The 22,198-nt window shown below is 37.9% G+C and overlaps 1 protein-coding gene across 3 annotated transcripts; it reads left to right on the top strand.

Annotated features, from left to right (window-relative positions):
• Positions 1–4,514: 4,514 nt before the first annotated feature.
• LOC132199752 (protein kinase C and casein kinase substrate in neurons protein 1) lies at positions 4,515–22,171 on the top strand. Of its 3 annotated transcripts, XM_059624705.1 has the most exons (10): positions 4,516–4,744; positions 18,047–18,434; positions 18,728–18,916; positions 19,031–19,042; positions 19,335–19,561; positions 19,622–19,742; positions 19,947–20,054; positions 20,235–20,377; positions 20,623–20,804; positions 20,866–22,171. In XM_059624705.1, the coding sequence occupies exons 2-10, from the start codon at positions 18,072–18,074 to the stop codon at positions 20,970–20,972; spliced, it is 1,452 nt and encodes a 483-aa protein (XP_059480688.1). In that variant the 5' UTR covers positions 4,516–4,744; positions 18,047–18,071; the 3' UTR covers positions 20,973–22,171. The 3 variants fall into 3 exon arrangements, with proteins under 3 accessions (XP_059480691.1, XP_059480688.1, XP_059480690.1); XM_059624708.1 differs by lacking the exon at positions 19,947–20,054 and having other exon boundaries at positions 4,515–4,744; XM_059624707.1 differs by lacking the exon at positions 19,031–19,042 and having other exon boundaries at positions 4,517–4,744.
• The last annotated feature ends 27 nt before the right edge of the window (positions 22,172–22,198 follow it).

Genomic DNA, 22,198 nt, shown 5'->3' with positions numbered 1-22,198 from the left:
TTTTATTTTAAATTCTTTTGGAGTACTGTGCTAAAAACAAAACTGTGCTTATTTTAGAATGTACCATTTAAAGTCAATGTCAAAACCTTTTGCACAATACATTACACTTTGCATTGCACTTTACACACCTGGCACCTTTATTTTAGTCAGTGGGTCTCAACGCGCTGCTGACCGTTCTGGCTGGCGCCTGACCGTGCTGCTCATTTGGCACTATTAGCGCCGCGAATGAGTAAATTATTTTGCTCCTGGAACGCTAGACTTCCCCTGCTTTTCGAATAAAATTTGAAATTATGAATGGATTGGAATTTTTGAAAAATGATTTCAGGAATGGAATCGGCAAAAACAATTTGTTTTTATAAGAAATTTTGAATTCAGTTCTAGCAATCAGATTATAGCAAAATAATTTTTAAGAATTTATTAAATAATTATTATCATTCATAATTAATTTTTATTTTCTTTGTTACATTATTTTACTAAAATTTAATAAATTCCTTTGCTTAGGCGTGGTGCCGTTACTAAATTAAATAAGCAACAATACGTCCTTTGAAGGATTAGCAATTTTTTTTTTAATAGTTACGCGATGGTTGTATTAAATTAAAAAAAATTAATGATGAAGGAGAATAAAAAATTAATAGTATGTGAGAAATTCATTTAAAAATTTAATAAAAATTTTAACTTATTTTTTATATAAACGACAGTAATAATATGAGCAGATCATGCTACAAATGTCAATCAAAGTTTGTTGAGCTCCAATTTTTTGCCGATCCTAAATCTGAAATCATTTTCATATAGTTCCAGCCCGTTCATAATTTTTAAAATTTGAGGGGAAGAAGTTCAAAGGAGATCAATCGCCCTAAGTGCGGAGTCATTTACTAAATCGCGGCTCTAATAAGCCAAATGAGTAGCGCTGTCAATACGGCGCGAGTACGTTTTTTTTTTTGAGACAGAAATATGTGACTGTTAAATTATGAAAATTTTTAAATAGGCGGTGAGGGAAAAACCATGATTTTTAATCAAATTATGCAAATTTGACCAATATAAAAATAGTTTAAGAGCAGCTCGAGAGAAAGAGAATGAAAAGCACCTGTGAAATGTATGTAACAATAATAATAATAACACCCTATCAATGGGGGGAGACACATAGTGCTCTTTGTCGCGCGCGCCTGTCTCGCAGCATAACAGTAAAAACAGTCTGCGCCACTTTAAAATTCTAAATCGTTTAAATTCAATAACTTTACTTCTAGAAATCGGAATTTAATTTGGTCAACGCCACTGGAATCCTTGAAAGAAGGCGCTTCCAAAGATGCTAAATTTAAATAATTTTATTTTTGGGGTCATCAGGGCAGAGGTGTGACCCAGGTCAAATTTCCATTCCAAAATACTTTCTTGCAATGGCCCACAAAATTTCTAGCTAAAATATGTTTAAATGAAGTCTGTCCGATTGTTAGGAGCATTGCAGTTTCACTCGATAATTTAAAAGAATCATCACGTTTTTCCACCTTTTAAATTTGTTATCTCAATTTCTATTAACACTGGCGCCATGAGCGATTCAGAACTTTTTGCCCATTAGTTGAGGAAGCAGGCCTTCAAATTTCAAGAATGTATTCAGTTATTTAATGTATTTAATTCACAAATATATTACAAAATGTGCCACATCTCCTTTCAATTTACAGAAGCACAAAATTTGATTGAGGAAAATTTTGCACTGACTCATTTTCTGATAAAATTTTCATCCATCTAATTTCTCATTGCAATATTAACCGAGATAATTAAACCGAAGCAACAAAAAACTCGGCAGAGTGCGTGTTTTGCGTGTCTCCTGAAGGCGCCTCATACCTTGCTGCTAGTGTGCAGAGAGATTGAAGGCTTCGTTTTGATAATGGATTTCATTTTTTCGTAGAAATGTTGCTAATGGGAATAATGACTTGATTTTTGCTTTATTTAAGACTTTTTGTTAATGCTTTTGATTTCTTCCTCAACATATTTTTTGTAGGATGAGTATTTAGTTCTTAAAATAACAAATACTAAATTTTTAAATTAAAAAATTTAATAATTTAACATTTTAATGTCTGTAAATTTATCAATTTTTTAAACTTCAACAATATTTTAAATTTTTTGATTCTGTTTTTTCAACATGCAGTTCTTTCTGAAATCGCATTATTTCATTATATATTTTTTTAATTATTTAAATTTTGTAATATATTTTTAAATCACAAAATACTAAGTTAAAATATTTAAATTACGGAGCAAAATTCTATAATTTATCATCCAATTTTTAAGTAGCTATAACAAAACGTATCTGGAATAAACATTTCTATCCTAAAACAAACAAAAAACAAAAATTCCTCCGCACGTATTTATTATTTTGTGGTCTGCAAGCTAATTCCCGCCACGAAAAGGGAGATTTGTCTAAGTTCCGAAACGAAAGAAGAGCGCAAACGCGGCTGAATTGTACAGCAGCGAGCCTGACCGAGCCGCTCCGAGCTCGGAAACCTCCGAGCACTCTGCTGGCTGCGGAACCGAGTCCTTTTCTGCCGCCCCGTTTGAGATCCAATAAAAACTCATTAATAGGTGCAGGATTTTTACAAAGAACGCGAAAAATTAACTATATTTTGCTAAAAATATTTACATACTTTTTTTTTGCCAAAGTTTGTAAGTTATTTTAACTTTATAAATATCTTCAGCTGAGAAAATTTTTCAAAATTCACACAGCTATACAATTTAATTTATAATTAAATGCTTTGTGTTTTTATTTCTAGTAGCTGGCGGTGGCACACTTGAAAAGCGCGAGCCAGGTTGTTTGTCACTTGGAGATTTCTCTCTAGCACAATAACCTTTTTCCTCCCCTTACACATACATGCGCTTCAATGAACCCCCTCGCAACAAAAGGAGCAGCAGATTTTTCTCTTGTTGTTGGGCACGGTTGGGCCACATTATTTCCTAAACTAAAAACTGCCATCTGTGTAACTAACCTAAAAATATTTAACCGATTGCAGCACCCCCTGGAAACCTAACTGATATTTTTACAGAAGGGTGTATTTTATGATGTCTCAAAGCACCCTAAAAGTATGCAACCTATATGCAGCAATGTATAAGAAATTGCATACATGCCGTTTTGTTTTAGGTTAAATATTTAAACCAGTTTTCACTTGAATTAAAATTTTAAAAACAACAAATATAAGAATGTTTATACTTTAAGTCTAGAAAATGTCTTAAAAAATCCAAATATAGCTAAAACAAGATATAAAACAGGATTTTCCCTCCAAGTCCAAAAGTATCTTATAACTACTAACATTAATAATGGTATTATTGTAATAATTGAGAAAACTAATATTTATGATTGATTAATGTGGCGTAAATATGGTTGGAATTTTTTGACCTGCTGAAAATTGAAATTTAAAACAATCAATTTTAAAAAAAGGACTAAAAAATTATTTTTATTTGTGCTACCCGGGTACATAAAACACTTAAATTAAAAGAAATAAGAATTTTAATTTGATTTGAATGAAATATTTAGTGCACGTATTTACTGTACGAATATTATACGCATATCTTTAAGGTGTAAAAACCGCATATTATGCGTGCAGACCTAGCGCGCTAGAGCTATACCTCTTTTAAACGTCTTCTACACGCGTGTAAAAGAGGGGTAGCGCTACACCGTGTAGGAATACACCGACCATGTTGACAGGGAGTGATTCCATGGAGTTTTTCTATGCATGCTTGAACTCGATTGCGAGTTAAAAATTCTTACACCATTGAAAAAAGTATAGGTATTATTTTTATCTATAGGCAAGTTAAGAGAAATTATAAGTTATTGAAGTTGGTTAGTTACGTTGGGAAATTATGCTCCGTTGCTAGTCCTGAAAAGTTGATGGTTGAAAATGGAATTTGATTTTAATTGTAATAGTATGCCAAAAGTTGTTTTTATATCATTGTGGCATTTTTATTTTGTTCTCCTAAACTTGCCAGATTTTGTTATGAAGTAGTTAAAAAATTTCTTGAAAATGAACTTATTCCTGTAAAATGTATTAATAAAATAATATCATTCTTCGGTTCACTATAAACAAATATTTCCGAAAGATTTTCACTTTTTATTCAGAACTATGGCTTGAATAGTTTTGAGAGGGGAAGAAAGCCTTCAGATGCTCAAATCAATAAAACTGCAACTTGATAGCAATAATCTTATTACATCAGATTTATGTTAATGTGCATTAAAAGTTGAGGGAAAATGAATAATAAAATATCTCAATGATATTTTTTGCAATTATATCAGATAACATAAATACTACTTAAATAACTTCATTTTATATTGAAATAATAATATCGTTTTGTGCAGTCTCATTAATAATTGCAGCAGTTTTTAAATAAATGTTACAGCAGCTATGTATGCAACTCTCAACGCACAACTCCACTCCATTTACAACACAGCTTTGATTTGCCATCTGCAGAGCAGAAGGAGAAGCTCAGAAGCCCTTCGACCTGCGCATCCTCTGCAGGCGAGGACAGAAACCATCAGAGGGGCGGAGTGGCTGGTTGTGTGAACTGTGGTGTGGAGCCGAGCGAGCAAAAGAATCCATCCGTCGTCGTCGCAGTTGGTTCGGTGCTGGTCCTCCTCCGTTCGGATTTTTACCCTTCGGCGAGGCGAAAAGTGGGTGCAAGGGCGTGCGCCAGGGCGCATTCAGTGAGCAGCCGCACGGCCTTCGGACACCTGTGGACACACAGAGCAGCAGCACTCGACCGACGGGTGAGTAGCTGTTGAACCCGCCCGAGGGCCTCGCGTAGGCCGTGCCACCTCAGGTTGCCCGGCCGGAACCCCGGGGGCCACCTTCGACCTTCCGAGCGCCTCCTTCCCTCCCCCTATCAGCGTCGGACGCGACCCCTGTGCGAAATCTGGACGGTCGGCGCCACCGCCAGGGTGGACGACGCCAGGTTTCAGCCTTCCAGGTTCAAGGTCAACGCGAGAGCCGCTCTCAGGTGAAAAACAAAATGATGCCGCGCGCGCGGCCGGTCAGGTGGATTTTTGCGTGTCGCGCATTCCTCGATCTCCCGACGCCTTTTTGCTGCATCAAGCCCAATTTAATTAGCACCGCACAGGACTTTTTGCCGTTCAAGCCCTGGTGACAATTAACTAAATATTTTTTGTTATTAAAATATGAAAGTATTAAAAAAAAAAGAATGAGAAAAAACTATATTTTTGTTAATAATTTAAAGCCAGCAGTTTATCCGTAATTCAATGAAAACATCCAAAATAATAATAGCTGTGCAAGTTTGTTTGTTTGCTATTAATTACTTGGTTCAAAAGTGAACCCATCAAGAATTGGCTTAAAATTTTGTTTTAAATCTCAAAATTAATTTAACTCCAAAAAAGTTTGACGTCAAATGAATTAAACGGAATTAAATAATCTTTGCCTTGAAATTTTTCATATAATTCAAATTGAACTTGTGTCGGAACAAACCCGTGACGCTAACACTTCCTATTTACTCATAATTTGTTGGTATTCCAATCTAGTTTCTATGTTATTTCTCAATTTAAGTGGCTGTTTGCGCTCGTTATCAGACAGAAGGTTGAAAAATTGTATTTTTCACTCGTGTGCATGACGTCCCCATTCTCCCTTCACAAGCGCCTAATTTTATCTCTCTCTACAGCTTGCTTATTCTTTCTCCGTGTTTGTATTGCAGCGTGCGTAGGCGTGCGTGAATTTCACGCCGGTACAACGATTCGCCAAGTTGTAGAAATGTGGAGACGAGAATTCAATTGATTTGTCGCCCTGGATTTGATCCCCGTCCTTAGAAGGCGATAAGATAACGACTAATAATAAGTGAAAACGACCCAGTCGGGGCAAAAAATGCACCTTATCTCGATTCCCCGGCGTGCTTTTGTCCTCAGCCTTGTGAATCAGACACAATCGATTCGGAGTTGTCGCAATGGAAAGAGTTAGAAATTTCATAGACCTAAAATTGCTGCTTATTTATTGGTATAAATCATGAAAATTCCAAATTTTACAATGAGATTATAATAATTTTATTATTATTAAAATCAGTTAAATAAAAAAAACGAATTTCTGGCCTCAAAGAACCTAATAATAATTCCTAGACACATGTTTTACAATAAAGGGATAATCTGACGGCTTTTTCTAATTTACTTATGAATTATAAAAATATATTTTTGCACATTGCATAAAATATTTTTTTTATATTAAATTTAATATATTCATTTTTTAAGATCAGTGATGTCCTAAATATATAAAAAAAAAACATAAAATTAAAATATGATTATATTATATTATTTTTTTTTAAATATAATTTACAAATTGACTAGAATTTAAAAATATTGAAACTACTTGCTTTTTTTTAATATTTTTTGGTCCTTTTTCACCAAAAATTTCTCGTTAAAAAGTCATTTTATTATGATACTTTATTAAAAGCAGGTTTTGTCAACAGATAAAGACGAATCGGTGAACAATTGAAGTTATTCGCAAAGTTCTTTTGTACCTGAAAATTGCCTTGATTTTACTTTCTCAGAAGTGTACCGTGTTAGGTGTCAATTAGTTTGCTCGACAAGTGCAAACTTCCAGCAGTCAAACTTTGAATTAGCCCTAGTCCAAGCACTTTCCGGCACGAAAATGCAAATTGCACGCCTTTTCACTATCAGCGGCTCATTTTGAATATATTTACCGAAACATTGACGAAATGAGCAAACTCGAGGCGCCATCAAGACAATGAGTTGGCGAGCGAGCGCGGAAAGAAAGGGAGAGCTCGTTGAAATTCATTGACCCAGTTGGGGACAATCAAGAGACAAAAGCCTTGCGATCGATGGCCTGAAGTCGAAATCTCGGAAATCCTCCAAAACGCCAAAAATCTCGCGGCAACTCGGCCGAACACGCGCGACTTTTTTGCCACTCGAGCCAAATTGAAATAACAAATTGCAGACTCGCGCAGAGCAACATGTGAGAAAGTGAATTTTTATTGGCTAAACGGCGGCTCTTGGGCTTTATTCGCTCGAATTATCGCTCTGCAGAGTCAGGCAAAAAATAAATATACACAGACAAAAATAAAAGTGCACGCGCGGCGAAAAGGGAATAAAGAAAGAAAGAGGATAAAAACATGTAAATTTTTGTACGCCTTCCTGCGCGTGAAAATTTATGAGAAAGAAAGAGAGAAGCCACACCGACGACCCAGTAACCTTTCCTACTCCGTCTTCTGCACTTTTGTTTGACACGAAAATTGGCAAAGAGCTCCTTAATTTATCAAATTTACTCTTAGCTTAAAAGCCAATGATTTTTTAAATAAATTTCTAGATGTTGAACACGCGTTGTGAAAGCAAAATTTAATTAGCCTATTTATTTCCAGTTGTGATGTATTAATTGATTCTTATTTACATTATTTTACCTGCAAAAAAAATTCATTATTTTTATCTAGTAAAAACAACAATAAATAATAGTACAAATTTAAACATGAAAAAGTCGTTAAAATAATTTAAATGCGTTTTATGAAATTTAAAACAATTGAAAGATAAAAAAAATATTAGATAATATAAATATCAATGAATTTCTTTAACTGTTAGTTATTGTATTGGTGAAAAAAGGAAGAAGAATATTTATAACAATTTTGAAATAACACCTTCAATATTTTTTTTGCTATTATTTTAATTTTTTTACAAGACAAGGAAATAATTAATTTTTTGTTAAGTATTATTTTTACATATTTTAAATCTTCCTGCTCCTTTATTTTACTTTTCTGAAGAGCTCTCCATTTTTAAGCGTTTTTTTCTAACTCATTGAGTTGTTTTTAAAAAAATTCTCAAACAATTCCACCGAGTGTTTCACTTTTCACTTGAGTGGAGTCCTCACTCGTTTTCATCTCTCTCATTTTAATTTCAAAAGCTGACGAAAAATTAATTCCGCGGCGATTCCGCATGGGAAAAGCTCGAGATTCGGCGCTCGCTTCCATTTGGCAGATTGTGCGCGCGGCGTGTGTGAGAAAGAAACAACGAACGCGGCTCAAAGAGAGCCTTGCTCCGTAATAAAACGAACGCCGCGAGTGTACCGCTCGCATGGGAGGATGGGACGGGGTTCCGTTAATGTAATTATGCCCGCCGCCGCATGCACGGCGTTAAATCATCGCATCTCTCAAACGAGAAAAGACGCGCGAGGAAACACTCGATCAAAGAGATGCGATTCAATTGTTTTGCAATCGTCACTGAAAATAACAATTAACTGCGGGATTAATTGATTATGTTCGATCTTGACCTTCGGAGCAGCCGTAAAATTTTTAATCTCTTGTTTGATTGTGCAGGTGTGGTAATTGTCCAATTCATCAATCAAATGAGTCAATAAAAATAAATTTACTTGCAATTTTTCCTTCATAGTTTAAAATTAAAATGTCACAGTTTAAAGCTGGTACAGAGTAAAGATTTATTTTTATAAATAATAGAAAAATTCCAATCGGTTTCTTTTATGTTATAATGAGGTTTTCTAAAATAGATGCATTTTATTAGCTTTTAAATGATTGAAATAAATTAAAACGAAATCAAGAGAAATGACAGATTGCTGTTTGATGATTCCTTGCGAAAAAGGAGATTAGCAAAAAAGCGCCGCTGCAATTTAAGAAGTCGTTCGCTCGCTCACTCTCTCTGTGACGCCGCTCATTTTCATTCTCCAGTTTCACACAAGAAACCCGAAACGAGCTCTGCTTCTTTTTTTTCTCTATCCATCTCTCTCGTTCCAGTGCCGTACCGTTCGCCATCCTTCTTTCGTCTCCACCGTAAATGAATGAGACTCGAATAGAAGCGCGACGGAAAAAATCCGCCTCGGGCTAAAAGGTCCCCCCTGAGAGTGGATTGCGTCACACTGACCACCAAAAAGAGAGAGAGATGGAATGAGAGAGAAAGGCATTTGTATACGTGGTGGCCGCGCAGGTCGTTCACCGCGGCCGATCAAAAACAAATATGCCCGTACGTGATTTAACAGGTGTTGGTTAATGAACGGGACGCTCGTAGGCACAGACGCGTCACGGCCTACGATGATATTCTGATGATCCATCTGCCATCCATAATTAAAATTCAAGTAATTTATATATATACAAGAATAATTATTGCACTATATTTAAAGTTAAAAATGATTCAAATTTAAGAAATAATAAAAAAAATGGTGTTTCTCTAGATTTCCTAATTTAGATTTGAATAGATTTAGAATTGAATTGATAATTATGTTGTTGAAAACTAATAATTAAAAATTTAAACTTCTATCCCCCAATAAATGGAAAGCCAATTGTCATTTTATAGGTTAAGTACTGCTCATCTAGTAACTGGTAGAAAAAAATCAATATTTTATCAATATTTTAGTAAAAAAACTTATTTTTTACCAACCATTTCCACAATCTGTCTTTTTTTTAATAAGTTTTTTTTTTAATATTCATTTAATATTTAATAAAATATAATTTAAAATGAAACAAATCTATAATTATTTTATGTTTAGCTTGCATTGCGGAAACCTTAATTGTTTTTAGACTTCTTATTTCCCGCTGTTCTACATACAAATTAAGCACCTTTATTTTTTATAAGTAAAAGTGGCCGTTTAAGAGTTCCAAGGTGGCTGTCTCGCTCTGGTTATCGGTAATTTTTCTTTCTATTCATTTTCCGTGCGATACACGTTTGGTCACGTGTGTAAGTGCCACGGCGACTTTTATTACCGAGCAATGCACAAATACGCGGCACGTGACGAATATAATTCTGCCTCGCGAAGCCACACAACGGCTGCAGGCAGGCGAAACGGAGAAAAAAACGCGCAAATGCCTGTACTTTTTTTCACGTCAAGTTTGAATTTTCACACGCGGGGATGCCATCGATCGATTTCGTCGTGGCGTTGCGACGGAAAATTGCGCACAAAGGCACCAAAAGGGACCGGCACCGAAAATAGCAAAAAATCAATGCGTTTATAATTCAAAGCTAACAAGATTGCTCTTATTAGTTAGCGGAGAGAACAGTGTTTTTGCTAGCGTAGCAGTTCCCCGAATTATAAGTGGCATCGAAATGTACACATTTTTTGTTGACCAACCCGCCGGGATGAGAGGCAGCTGTTTGTCTATGGACTTTGAAAGAGCGCAGATAGCCTCTTTTCAAACATCCTCCCGTGGCTCATTCGAATGCAAATCGTCCGTTCATTCAAGAGAGCTGCCTTAGTTATCAATGCAAAATGGGTCTCGTTGCGTCACCGTCCGGCGAAAATGGAAAGTGAAAACACGCTGACACCGACCGACCTTACCCGCTGTGATAATGAGCAAACCTGCAGGGTCGACTCTTATCCATTCGATGGCCGTCGAAGAGGGAAATTCCCATTTTCTTAACAAATCATTGTAATAACTCAAAATGCGGAACTTTTGTGCAGAAATTCACATTTTCATGCTCTAGAACGTACAGAAAGACACCAAACACGACTTATCTACGGTTATAAAACCTGAAAGGTACCTTTCGAGTATATACCTGATATCAGGTTCATTTTAATTTGTAGTTAGTAGGTCATGTAGGGTGTCGTTTTGTACGTTTATATGTCACGAAATTTTAAATTTGACATGGAAAATCCAATCCGAGCACGATCAGAGCCTGTTTTGCATATTTCCAAATTAGCTGGGCTTTGGAAAGATAAGCCCGCGGTTAACGTTTGCCGCTGCGGCTGCACTGTAATCGTATCGATTGGCGTGCCCTGGAGTCGGGGGCGGCCGTGCTGGTCTGTTCTGTTGGTCGGTCAATGCATCTCGCCGCTTGTTGTTAATTTCGCGGCCAGAAATAGAAGCCGAGATGGAAAAACCGCGGCATATCGTGCCGACGACGTCACGGAAAAGTGAGAAAAGACGTCGGGGAAGGAGGAGGAAGCCCTCGGCATGCGAAAGGGTTGCGTCGCGCGGAAATCGATCGTCTGTAGGAATGGGAGCAGGCAAAGCGCACACACACTTTTCCAAACAAATCCACCGTCGTGCAGCAGCGTAAGCGCCTCTGCAGCTAGACAAAGAAGGCCGAAGAAAGCAAAAAGGGGCCGCGATTGTGCGTGATAAAAACTGCAAACAATCTAGACGGTGGAAAAGTCGTAATTTCAGATTGTTTTGGTGAAAAACTTTTGACGTTAAAAAGAACAAAAACTATTAGATCTATAGAACACTTCAATAACTCACCTCGATCAAAAGTTGAGAGATTTTATTTACTTCAAAATAAAGTGAATTTAAGCAAATATCAATCAATAAAATATTGAAATGAAGAAAAAAATATTTCATGAAGTCATTTAATTTATTTGGTATAACTTTTAAATCCCTCTTTTGCTCTCTTTTATACACTCTAGCTAAATTAAAACAAAGCATTGAAATATGCCGCAGCTCTCTCATTGTCAGCACATTTTAGGAAAAGAGTGGAAATTGAATGAGTTTGGCGCACCGCCAGCTGTTTTATTTTCCCTGCTGTCTCGTCCGGGTTTGGCTCAAAATGCAAATAATCCTCATTGATGCAGCTCCACCGCGATGATCAATTTATTTTGCCAGCGCATCAACTGATTTATTATTCAAAACCCATCGGGAAAGAGGATTATTTTCGCTTTTGTATTATACGCCGCGAGATTGAACTGCAGCTCAAATATTTGTCAGCTCCAACTGTTAATTAAACAAGCTGGCGTAAGTGGCTAAGTTTGCTCACGTCTTCTGAAGCGTATGTGAAGTTTAAACTGACTCACGTCAGACTAACATTAATTGCTTTGGACTTAGTCATGCCACAGAGAGATAAGTTTGTGCGGCTGAAAGTATAAAACTAATCTTTGGCCGGAGAGGAAGTAAAAATTCTTGAAAATACTAAAAACTTGTTTAAATTAATTAAATGGAAAATTTTAAATAAATTTGAATTAGACTTTCAAAACTTACTTTATAATTGCTAAAATAAAGATTTGCGCCAGGAAAGGTGAATGGACTTGATATTGTAGCTTTCAAAGCCGTATGTAGTAAACCTCATCTATATAGAGTGGAATCTGCTCGACTTCCGGTGCAGTGGCCGCGATCGATTATCGAGAAGGCCAATCGGACGTTCCACGTTTACTTTCGCCGTGTCGCGCCGTGCGTATTGTTGTCCTAGGTCGGGCATCAGGCTGCAGACCCGCGGCGGGGTTTGTTTCCTTTTCGGTGTATTTACGTCTCGTCGCATTGTCACTCTCGGCGCGGGTGAAAGTTCAATATCGCAGGTGTGTGCTTAACTCGCAGGAGAGATGAATGAGTGCTGAATAATTCATGCCAACGAGCTCTCGCTAAGAAAGAGCACTTGCATTTTCACTCCACTCCGATTTTGGACGCGAATCTTTATACAGTCTGACTATGAGAGATTGCTTAACGTCAAAATCTGGAGCAGGAAACCCGTTTTAATGGAATTTTCCTTGCTCCATCATAAGTTAAAACATTTATTGAAGAAACTTTAAAAACAAATGTTTTGGAGGATTTTTTTATAGAATTATTTCTTGTGTTCATTACGCTATCTTAATTAACTTAAAATGCTAATTTTTTTCATGATAACTTGAAACTGTAGCGTCGAAAGTGCATTTTCTGTTGAGTAGCCATTCAGTATGGTGCTTTTGGTGAGAGCCTTGTTTTTCACTTTTTACTGGTTCAGCGCGATCGTTCGTGAAATTGGCGAGGCTCGAGTAGAGAGCTGCCTGGCTTTTTGCACGCGCCAGCTGATCCCGAGGTGCACGGGTGCAGAAAATCAATATCATGTTCTGGTGGCAAGGTCGAGATTATCACAATCTGTGATAAAAAAAATAAATAATAATGCTCATTTTTTATATTTTAATATAAAAATGATAAAAATATTGAAATTTCGTCCAAAACAAAAAGAGAAAGTTTTGAAGTTTGTTGATTGTGGCCACTGCATATAGTGAAGTTTTAATTATTCATTATCAGTTGTTAGGCAGAGATTCTGGTCGAGATAAATTATTTCTCCAGTAGATCAACCGCAGTCGCCATCTGGAATATCACAGGAAAACCCCAAGCTTATGCCGTTAAATTACTTATTTAACGCATAGATTTGTAAATATCGACCACTCGCGGCTTGAGGCGTGGTTCTCGACGACCGACCTTGCGTCCCATGCAACGCCCGCCATGCTCAATATCCGTTTGATCCTCATCACTTAATCTTTCAACAACAATCATCTGCTATTTACATCTCAATTGTTTAGAAAGATGATTTAAAAAGTGCCGTGATATATATTTTATCAAATGGTAATTTTTAAAGGGCCCAAGAAAGAAAGCAAGCAAAAGAGGTGATTAGCAAATCCGTCCACGCGTCGTGCAGCCCAAATAAAGCGCGCGTCACGACTTGGATGGCGACGCCTCTGTTTCCAGAAACAAAGGCGTGATTAATTAACCGGTTCCCTATACATTTTGAAGGTGAATATGAATTCTATAAATAATTCAAATATTTTACCAAAATTTCTCGCCGGCTCAATTTCTCTTGCGAAAGAGTTTTCAAGACTTTCGTTTTCGGCCGCACGAGCGCCGAGTCCAAAAAAGACAAAGGAATGTCGTTTTGATGACACGGGTCTCTCCATTTTTGGGCGAAAAAGTGACGCCAAGGTCGGTAGGAAGGTCGACTCATCACTTTGATTCGGCGGTGCAAAAAAGTCAGACTGAAAAGGGTTGAAAATTCAACTCAGCTAGAGGCTGATGGCGGTCGCGCACGTGGAGTGAGGCCAAAACGAGACCAGCTGATGAGGACGAGCAGAGAACGTGCCAAAGTTTCATATCCTTCGATTGCCGATAGAGGCTGAAAGTGAAACTTATTAGGCCAATGATCCTTTACCGAGTTAAAAAAGTAATTGAGCTCACAAGAGTTTTCCTTGCATTTAAAGTTTATAATTAAATTTGAAAATTTTTTGCCGTGTTTTTGTTGAGTTTCGTCCAAATTGCACTCTTGGGTGGCTAAGAAAATGGTGGAGAGATGCACTTTGGAGATGCGAGTTGGTTTTTGGCGTGCGGCCGCTCGAGCGTTTTGGCGAATCCTCTCGAGAAGGAGGAGCCGTCGGGAGTTATTTGCGGAAAGGAGCTTAAAGCCGAGCTACACCGTCAGTCAGTCTGCTCCGCTCTTGCTTTGCGGCACCCGAAATCGCTCCAAAAAGAGAGGAGAAAACAGCAAGCAATTTACCTCTGCGGTGTGCTCTAATTGCCCTGAAAAATGGAGGCAAAGGTAAAAAGATTTCACTCTTTCTGAAGTTCCAACTCACGCGAAACTTTTTTAATTGACTAATTAAGGAATTTATGAAGGAAAACAGTTATCAATTTTTATTTTGGTTCGTCAGAGACGTTATCTCTGCTGGAGAAAAACCTCTTCGGAGAAAAAGCAAATCGTGTAATTTGTAATCAATACTTGTTATTTTGACACTTTGGTGGCCACAGGAAAGCGACGCCCACGTATAGCAAAGGTGCACGCACTCGTCGCGGGCGTGTCGAAAATAAAATCAAATTCATCAGCAAGTGGCGTTACAATCCGAATGTCGGTGCCTCGCCACGCAACCTTAGTTCCTTTCCGGCTAATTATCCCCGCGCAAAACCGTTTGCACCGATTGTTAGGAAGAAGCGTCTGATCTCGTTCCCACAACACCTGTCGAGTGAAATAGGGGGCGAAATTTGTTGCTCGGTGCTGCAGTGAATATTCGGCAAACTCCAGCACCGGAAGTAGGAATTTTAATCCTGGAAAAATAATTAAAGCTACGGGCTTTTGAAAGTTTTATTGCCAGATTTGCAATCCGCCGCGTGAAAACCTCTGAAAATACATCAAACACAACCGCATTTTGTGCAAATATACTCAAAAGGTGTTTAGATTCTGACCAACCCTGAAAAAGCTTGACTTTTGCAATACTTTGCATTTAATTAAAGGAGAGTATTGGTTTCTCGATCTTTTCATTCAAGAAAGTTCAAATAGATGCAGATGTTAGGAAAGTATTATTTCAGAACTATTTTCCAAAATAATTGCCTGGAAAAAACAGAAATAAATTTATTTAGCTTTTTTTCATCAGTATTATTTTACATCATTTACATCACATCCCATAAAAAAGTAATGAACTGCACACAAAGAATGCATAAGATAGAAATACTATACAAAAAATACGGAATTGCACATATAAAAAGCCAAAAGAAATTGAAAGGAAAGCAATTTTTATAGTGGTTTTGCTTTACTTGATTTGAAAATGCGTCCTGGCAAACAATTTGACCGTTCGTTTGACATAAAAGTCTGCAATTTTATTTGCACTCTGGACCGTTTGGTGATTCACAGTTGATCAACTTCCGTTGCGTCTGAGCGAATGAGAACACAAAGCGTGCAGTCTTTCTTGTACATTGTTAATGGACGTCACACTTGGTCCGAAAATAATTGTTCTGTCTCGCCTCGCATATCGCGCAATTCTCGTCGCTCTTCTTATCCCATACCATTGTACACCAACGAATTATTATTATTGCGGCCCCTTTGGCTCGCTGGCTGGTTAACAAATAAATGCGAGGGGCAGCCACTTGGAACGCATCGCTCGACCAGATGAAAAGAAGAAACCAAAATTAGCGCGAAACAATATCCGCGACGGACACGACGTGCGTTTAGCGCTTTTTTGTTTGTGCAAAATATTTTGGTCCGACCGCAAATTTATTTTTCCATAACGGTTATGCATTATTTTCCTATATTTTTATTTTCATCTCGCGTGCGTTTTTGATATCAGATGAGAATATTAATTTAACTGTACTTTCTCGGCTTGCATAAAGAGCGCAATTGGAGCTGCTTGATTGAATTAGAAGGCAAATGGAGTCAGCAAAAAGCGACGTTAACTCGTTGTTGTCGCCGCGGCACGGGGTTCAGTGAACCAAAAAGCGGCCCACATCTCACAATCGATTCATGCAGCGCTGCAAACAGCGTAAATAATGAAAATGTGCACTGTCGCTCGTTTTGTCAGTTGCGCCGCCACGAAAATATGCAATTCGATAAACCAAAATAAACCTCAAGCTAAATACGTCACCGACTCGTGGGTGGCCACAAGCTGACGTCTAAAAATATGGACAAATAACTTTTAAAAGGAAAAAAATATGTAAATTGTTGTGTATTTGCAAAAATAATTCCCATAAAATTTTTTTATTTTAAAATTTTTTGTATTTTAATTATAATTATGTTGATAAAAAAATCATATATGTATTTTAAATAAGCTTGGAGAAATTCGGAATCAATTTGCATTCTGGGAGAGACCAAAAAATACTATAGATATTAGATAATAAATTCTGCGGTTTAGGAAGAGTGCTTTTTGCTGCTCCATTGGGTTGATGTTTTTATACATTTGCGTCGATTCAAACAAAATCCTGCTCGCCACGGCCACTTCTTCTTCTTGCTGCTTATTCGTCGCTCGCCCTCGGCTACGAATGAAAGAAATGAGCGAACGGCATTCCTGGCCGGCAACTCACTGCCAGCTCCTCTCAGGTCTGCCGTGACCTGACCCTCCGCGCAGCAGCCGCCGCCGCCGCGTCTTCAGACGACGGACGAAGAGTGAGAAAGCACCGCACAACTGTTGGGGGCACTCCCAGCAGGAAATAATCGGGACTAATTAACCGACATAACTGCATTTATTTACAATCAGTCGCTTTGTCCCATAAATAAACAAATTATCAAATAAAAAGTGGAATTCCTGGTTGGAAAAAAATAACTACTCCATTTAAGATTACTTAAGATTATATATGTTTTTTTATTATTATTATTTAAATTTAAAACGACTTTTTTTATTTAAATTATGTTGTTTTGTAGGGAAATTTTAAGAAATTGGAACAATATTTTTTCTCTGTTTGGCAGGCATTTATGAGGCAAGCAGGTGCATATGCTGGTTGGCGGCGTCTTATCTGGCCCGCAATGCGTTTAGTGCGACCTTAAAAGCGATTAGCGGCCCGCGTGTACATTTATGTCGCAAAAACCAACCAGCTCTTGCAAACATACAAACCCAACAGAAAAATCATATTTATTCAACCGTCTGCAGAAATTTGAATGAAGAAAAGTAATCGTCAAACGACTCATTGTTCTGCACAGTGAGAATGATTCACCGAGAAATAAAAACGATCAGTTTATCTGATGCTCCTACCAATATTGCAATGTGACTCATCCTTTATCGTGTTTATCTCGATCAGATGGAACAATACTGGATTTCGCTAAAAAAAAAAGAGACCGCGACTTACTCACATTCAATTGCCGGCGATAAAGGTTTATACTAGTGGCGTAAAGAATTCCACTCATTCCACACATATTTGTAACAAAACGAAAAGTCCAAAGAAAACAGGTAATATTGTTGTCTTTCTTATCTAATCGGCTCGACTGGAATTCGTGACATCACTCACTCAATCCTTGGCGCCTGAGGTAGCAGCATCCGATAACAATTTATACAAAGACTTTGCTGATCCCTTTAGTCAGTTGTAAACTGTGGGTGGCCTTCGCTCCATTGGAAACACGAGCCATACTTTTAAATAAATTTAAGGTATTTTATTATTGATTAATTTATTTTTGGAATTCAAAGATGATTAGAAGAATTGCGTTTGCATTTGTTGCAAATTTAGTTTCTTATTATTGTTGTTAATTCTTCTTTATAGGTGTACGACAAGGCAATCTCTTTGCAAATTGCAGTGTATCATAGAAATTTCCAAAAATTTGAAACGAAAACCACAAAAATTTGCGAAAAAAAACAACGCATATGAAAAAAATGTCAAGATTTTGAGTCATAAAATTTTGAAACTAATTATTAGTTGTTGAACATAAAATAAACTATTTTTATCAACACTGAAGGATCACCAATATAATTGACTCCAAAAATATTACCAAATTGGTCACTGACCACAAAAATCCATAAATTTTGCATTATTTCATTATTCACCTGAAAGCTTGAAAAATTTAAACAGTTCTCGCAGGGTTGGTAAATACCAATCTGACCTTAAACATTTCCCCCTTTTACTTGCAAAATACTTATTTTAAATTAATATTAACTGAAACTAATTTCTTTCCTTCATTTGATTGCAGGCGAGGGCAAATTTGACCAGGCAAAATGTCGCACCACAGTGACGACAACATGTTGATCGCGACCAGCGACTCGTTCTGGGAGCCCAACAACTACAAGCGCACGACCAAGCGCATCGAGGATGGCTACAAGTTGTCCTCGGACCTGATCACGCTGATCCAGGAGCGGGCCGAGATCGAGAGGAATTATGCGCGCAGCCTCAAGACCTGGTCCAAGAAGTGGAACGAGCTGATCGAGAAGGGTCCCGAGTACGGAACCTCCGAAGCCGCGTGCAAGGGGGTCCTTGTTGAGGCGGATCGTCTCTGCGACCTGCACACCAAGGTCAGGGACAACCTGTGCAACGACGTCGTCACGCAGGTCAAGAACTGGCAGAAGGAAAATTACAAAAAGGTATGCGAGAGAATTTAAATTGAATCAAATCGGGTCTGATCGGTTTCTGATTGTGAAAAGGCGCGCACTCTGGAATATATGAAAAATTCTGCGGAAATTCAAAATCCAATTTGTCTCAACTTCGTTGGGGTTTGTAATTTGTAAATGTTGCAAAGTTAGGCTCGATGTTGCTCACATTCCATTCTTCTGCCAAATCATTCGAATCGCGTTCAAAAAAGTTCATTTTCAGCTTTTAATCACAAACGTTTGCCTTTTTTAAATGACTTGTTAATTGAAACATTTTCCCATTTTAGTCGATGATGCAAATCAAGGAGAGGAAAGACATGGAGGACAATTTCAAGAAGGCGCAAAAGCCGTGGGCCAAGCTGCTTACCAAGGTGAACAAAGCCAAAGCCGACTACCACAATGCGTGCAAGACGGAGCGCTCGGCAACCAACCAGGAGAGAAACGCAACCGGAGACAGTTCCTTGTCCCAGGACCAGGTAACTTCCTCTTTTTTGAATAGCCATTTCTCCCCCTCCTTGTACAAAATTTTGAGTTTTTCTAAAAGGGCACACACAGAAATGTAATCGATTCGTTTCTGTATCTTTTTCCAGAGAAACAATTTGGTGAGTGCTGTCTATCGGTGCAGGTTGCGTGGTCTCCGAAATTTCTTTTTTCTTTCACGTAGTTTGACGCTTTGCTAACCGCCCTAACTAACACAATAAATAATGTAGCTCACCGCTCGGGATTGACAAATATTCATCCTAATAACGCACTTTAACCAAATATTGCTTTCTTGTGAATTAATGACAATATTTATTTAGGTCTTGAATTGTGATTAACCTGCTCGGCAAAAGCTTTTTTGGAATGGGATCGATTTGTTTTATCCATTAAATTAACAAATGCTGGAAATTCCAGGTGAAGAAAATGCAAGACCGAGTACAGAAGTCAAAGGAGGAGGTGCAGAAGTGCAAGGACAAATACAACCAGGCGCTGAAGGAGATTACAGAGTACAACCCCAAGTACATGGAGGACATGACCGTCGTTTTCGAAAAGTGCCAGGAGAATGAGGCGCAGCGACTGCTGTTCTTCAAGGAGATCCTCTTCTCCATCCACAAGCACCTCAACATTTCCCAGGACCCAACGTAAATTTGTTTACATTTAATGACGCAAATTATTAATTATGATTTTTAACCTATTTTTAGGCTACCACAAATTTACGAAGAGTTCTACCATACAATCAACAATGCTGACCAGGGCAAGGACCTCAAATGGTGGTCCAACAACCATGGCATCAACATGGCGATGAACTGGCCACAATTTGAGGTAGCTTCATTGGAAACAACAATTTTACATAGTTTGCTCCTAAAAATAGAAAAAATCATAGCAAAATATCGATGCATGGATATTTTCAGAGATTTTATTTGCAAATTCTTTATTCGCATGAGTTTTCATTAAGTTAACTTTGTGTCGTTTTAAAATTAATTTGTGCATGCCATTCCGTTTGTTTTTTGTTGCTGCGTGTCACAGGAATACACAGAGGAATTCCGCGACATTTCTAAGGGCAAGGGCAAGGACGGTCTGCCCGCCGGCCAAATCACCCTCATCCACCAGCGCAGCGTCAGCGAGGACTTGCATGTACGCGGTTTTATTTTATTCATTTACCCTTTTGATTATTTGAGGCTAACTTTTTGAATTTCCATCTTTTGTTTAAAAGCATGACAAATCTTTTTTGCCAAAAATTAATAAAAAGACTCGGGTAACGTATGAAAGGGAGATTTGAAGTTAGAGTTTACAATTTTGCTTGTTGATTCGCAGGAGTTCCCGCCGACAAATAACAAATCGTCCAAGAGCAAGGTTACGGCCGCCAGGATGATTTCTAATGATGTCTCTGATGGCAAAGACGTCAAGGGCAGCAAAGAGAAGGTTGACAGCATCAGACAAACTACTCCGACTATAACGTAAGGAGTACTTCCATATTTTAATTCTAGACATTCACGATTTATTTTAACGACAGAAGAAATGAAAAGATGAATATTAATGGTTAATGAAAAAAAACTCAAATTTTTTTGTTCCTTTTTTAATTTGTTTAGTTGAAATCAATCCATTTAGAAAAATCATTGGGTTTTTTTCATAAATTATTTTAATTTCTGTGTGACTAAAATTTTCGTATTTGTTGAAAGAAATTTAATTGTTTTTAATTTAGGAATGGCAAGAGTCCGCAGCAGCAACAGTCGCAGCACTCATCAGACAGCACTCCGTTTGATAATGACGAAGAGGAATGGGAGGATGACAGCGCATTAAAGGACAACGGCGAGCCGGGAGTTCCTGTGAAAGCACTTTACGACTACGAGGGCGCCGAGTCAGACGAGCTCAGCTTTAAAATTGGTACAAAAACTCATGCTGACCAATTTTTCAACTTTGGAAATTTATTGAAAATTGATTTTAGGTGATGTGTTTGAAAAGTTGGAGGACGAAGACGAGCAGGGTTGGTGTAAAGGGAGGAAAGACGGCCGGGTGGGTCTGTACCCGGCCAACTATGTGGCTGCTGTGTAGCGCGGTGGTGACTAGGACTAAAGACTAAATGGTTATCATTAACAATTAACTACTTCGAAAGCAACAATAACGAAAAGCTATTCACTTGGTTCGAGGAGAAGAAAGGTTCGAAGCTCATCATCCCACCTGCTGCCGGGGTCACTGTCCCCTGGACAAGCCTCTCGAACGTCATTTATATAATTTTCTCTCATTCATCTCTGTGTTAGCGTGAAAAACGAACGACTCGTTTTTCCGAGGTCGTAGGAAGTTGAAAGCAAACAAAGTGTAATTAATTTAGCAAGAGCTGCTGCTTCTCTTTTGTTTAGGGTCTAAGGGCGGAGTCCGTCATCAACTTCATTGTGTGGACCAACTAAAAAAAAAATGAATTGGAGAGAGATAATTTTTCTGTCTCTTTTGTAGGCAATAACGAGAGTATTTGAAACTGTGCCAACTTGGTAATAATTGAAGAAGTGTAGGATCAGTGTTGATTTGTCCCGCTTTGCACCTCCACGCCGCCCTTCCAAGGCTGTACCACCAACCAACCAACTGCTACACCCCCGGAAACTCGTATCCGAGGCTGCCGGGGCGAATTCTGTAGAGAAGAATTCAAATGAACAGTAACCATTCCTCATTAATGCTGATGTTTAATTATTCTATTACGATAATTTACACTTAAGTTTCCAGCTCTGTGTAATCTACAGAGTTTATCTATGTGGAAAGAGTATTAATTTTTTTCTTAATCCATCAATTTATTGAATAAAAATTACCGTGCTGTACATTAAATGAGACGATTGAATGTCACACACCCATCAAGCTGCTGCCAAAACAAGACTTTTGTCTTGCAGCAGGAAAAATGCTCAATTTGTGCTCCTGCAATTAATTCCGTGTTGATCGATCCAAGCACGAGTGTAATAAAAAAAGAGTTTATTCCTTCTGTTCTTCTTGTTGAGTAATTGTAGCGCTCTGATATTTTATTTTCGCCCCTGTCTTCTACTAACTCTTGTGGAAAAGAGAAGTTACTTCTTGTGCTCTGTATATCAAATGTGTATACATAATTAATATATTTGAGAAAAATGGAAAAAAATACTTAATCGTTGAGACGAAACGCCCTCCCCTCACATGTGTCTGTACACTCCGAGAAATTTTGTAATAGAGGTGCTTCCCATTATGTTACGAGTAAATGATCCAGTAAATAAAGATGTCATTGTAAATGATTACAACTTTGACTCTCAATTACGAAACATCAT

Source organism: Neocloeon triangulifer, unplaced genomic scaffold (genome assembly GCF_031216515.1).
Source record: "Neocloeon triangulifer isolate White Clay Creek 2 clone unplaced genomic scaffold, ASM3121651v1 ptg000014l, whole genome shotgun sequence".
Lineage (NCBI taxonomy): Eukaryota > Metazoa > Arthropoda > Insecta > Ephemeroptera > Baetidae > Neocloeon > Neocloeon triangulifer.
Note: the sequence above shows the minus strand (reverse complement) of the source record. Positions and strands in the feature narration are given on the sequence as shown.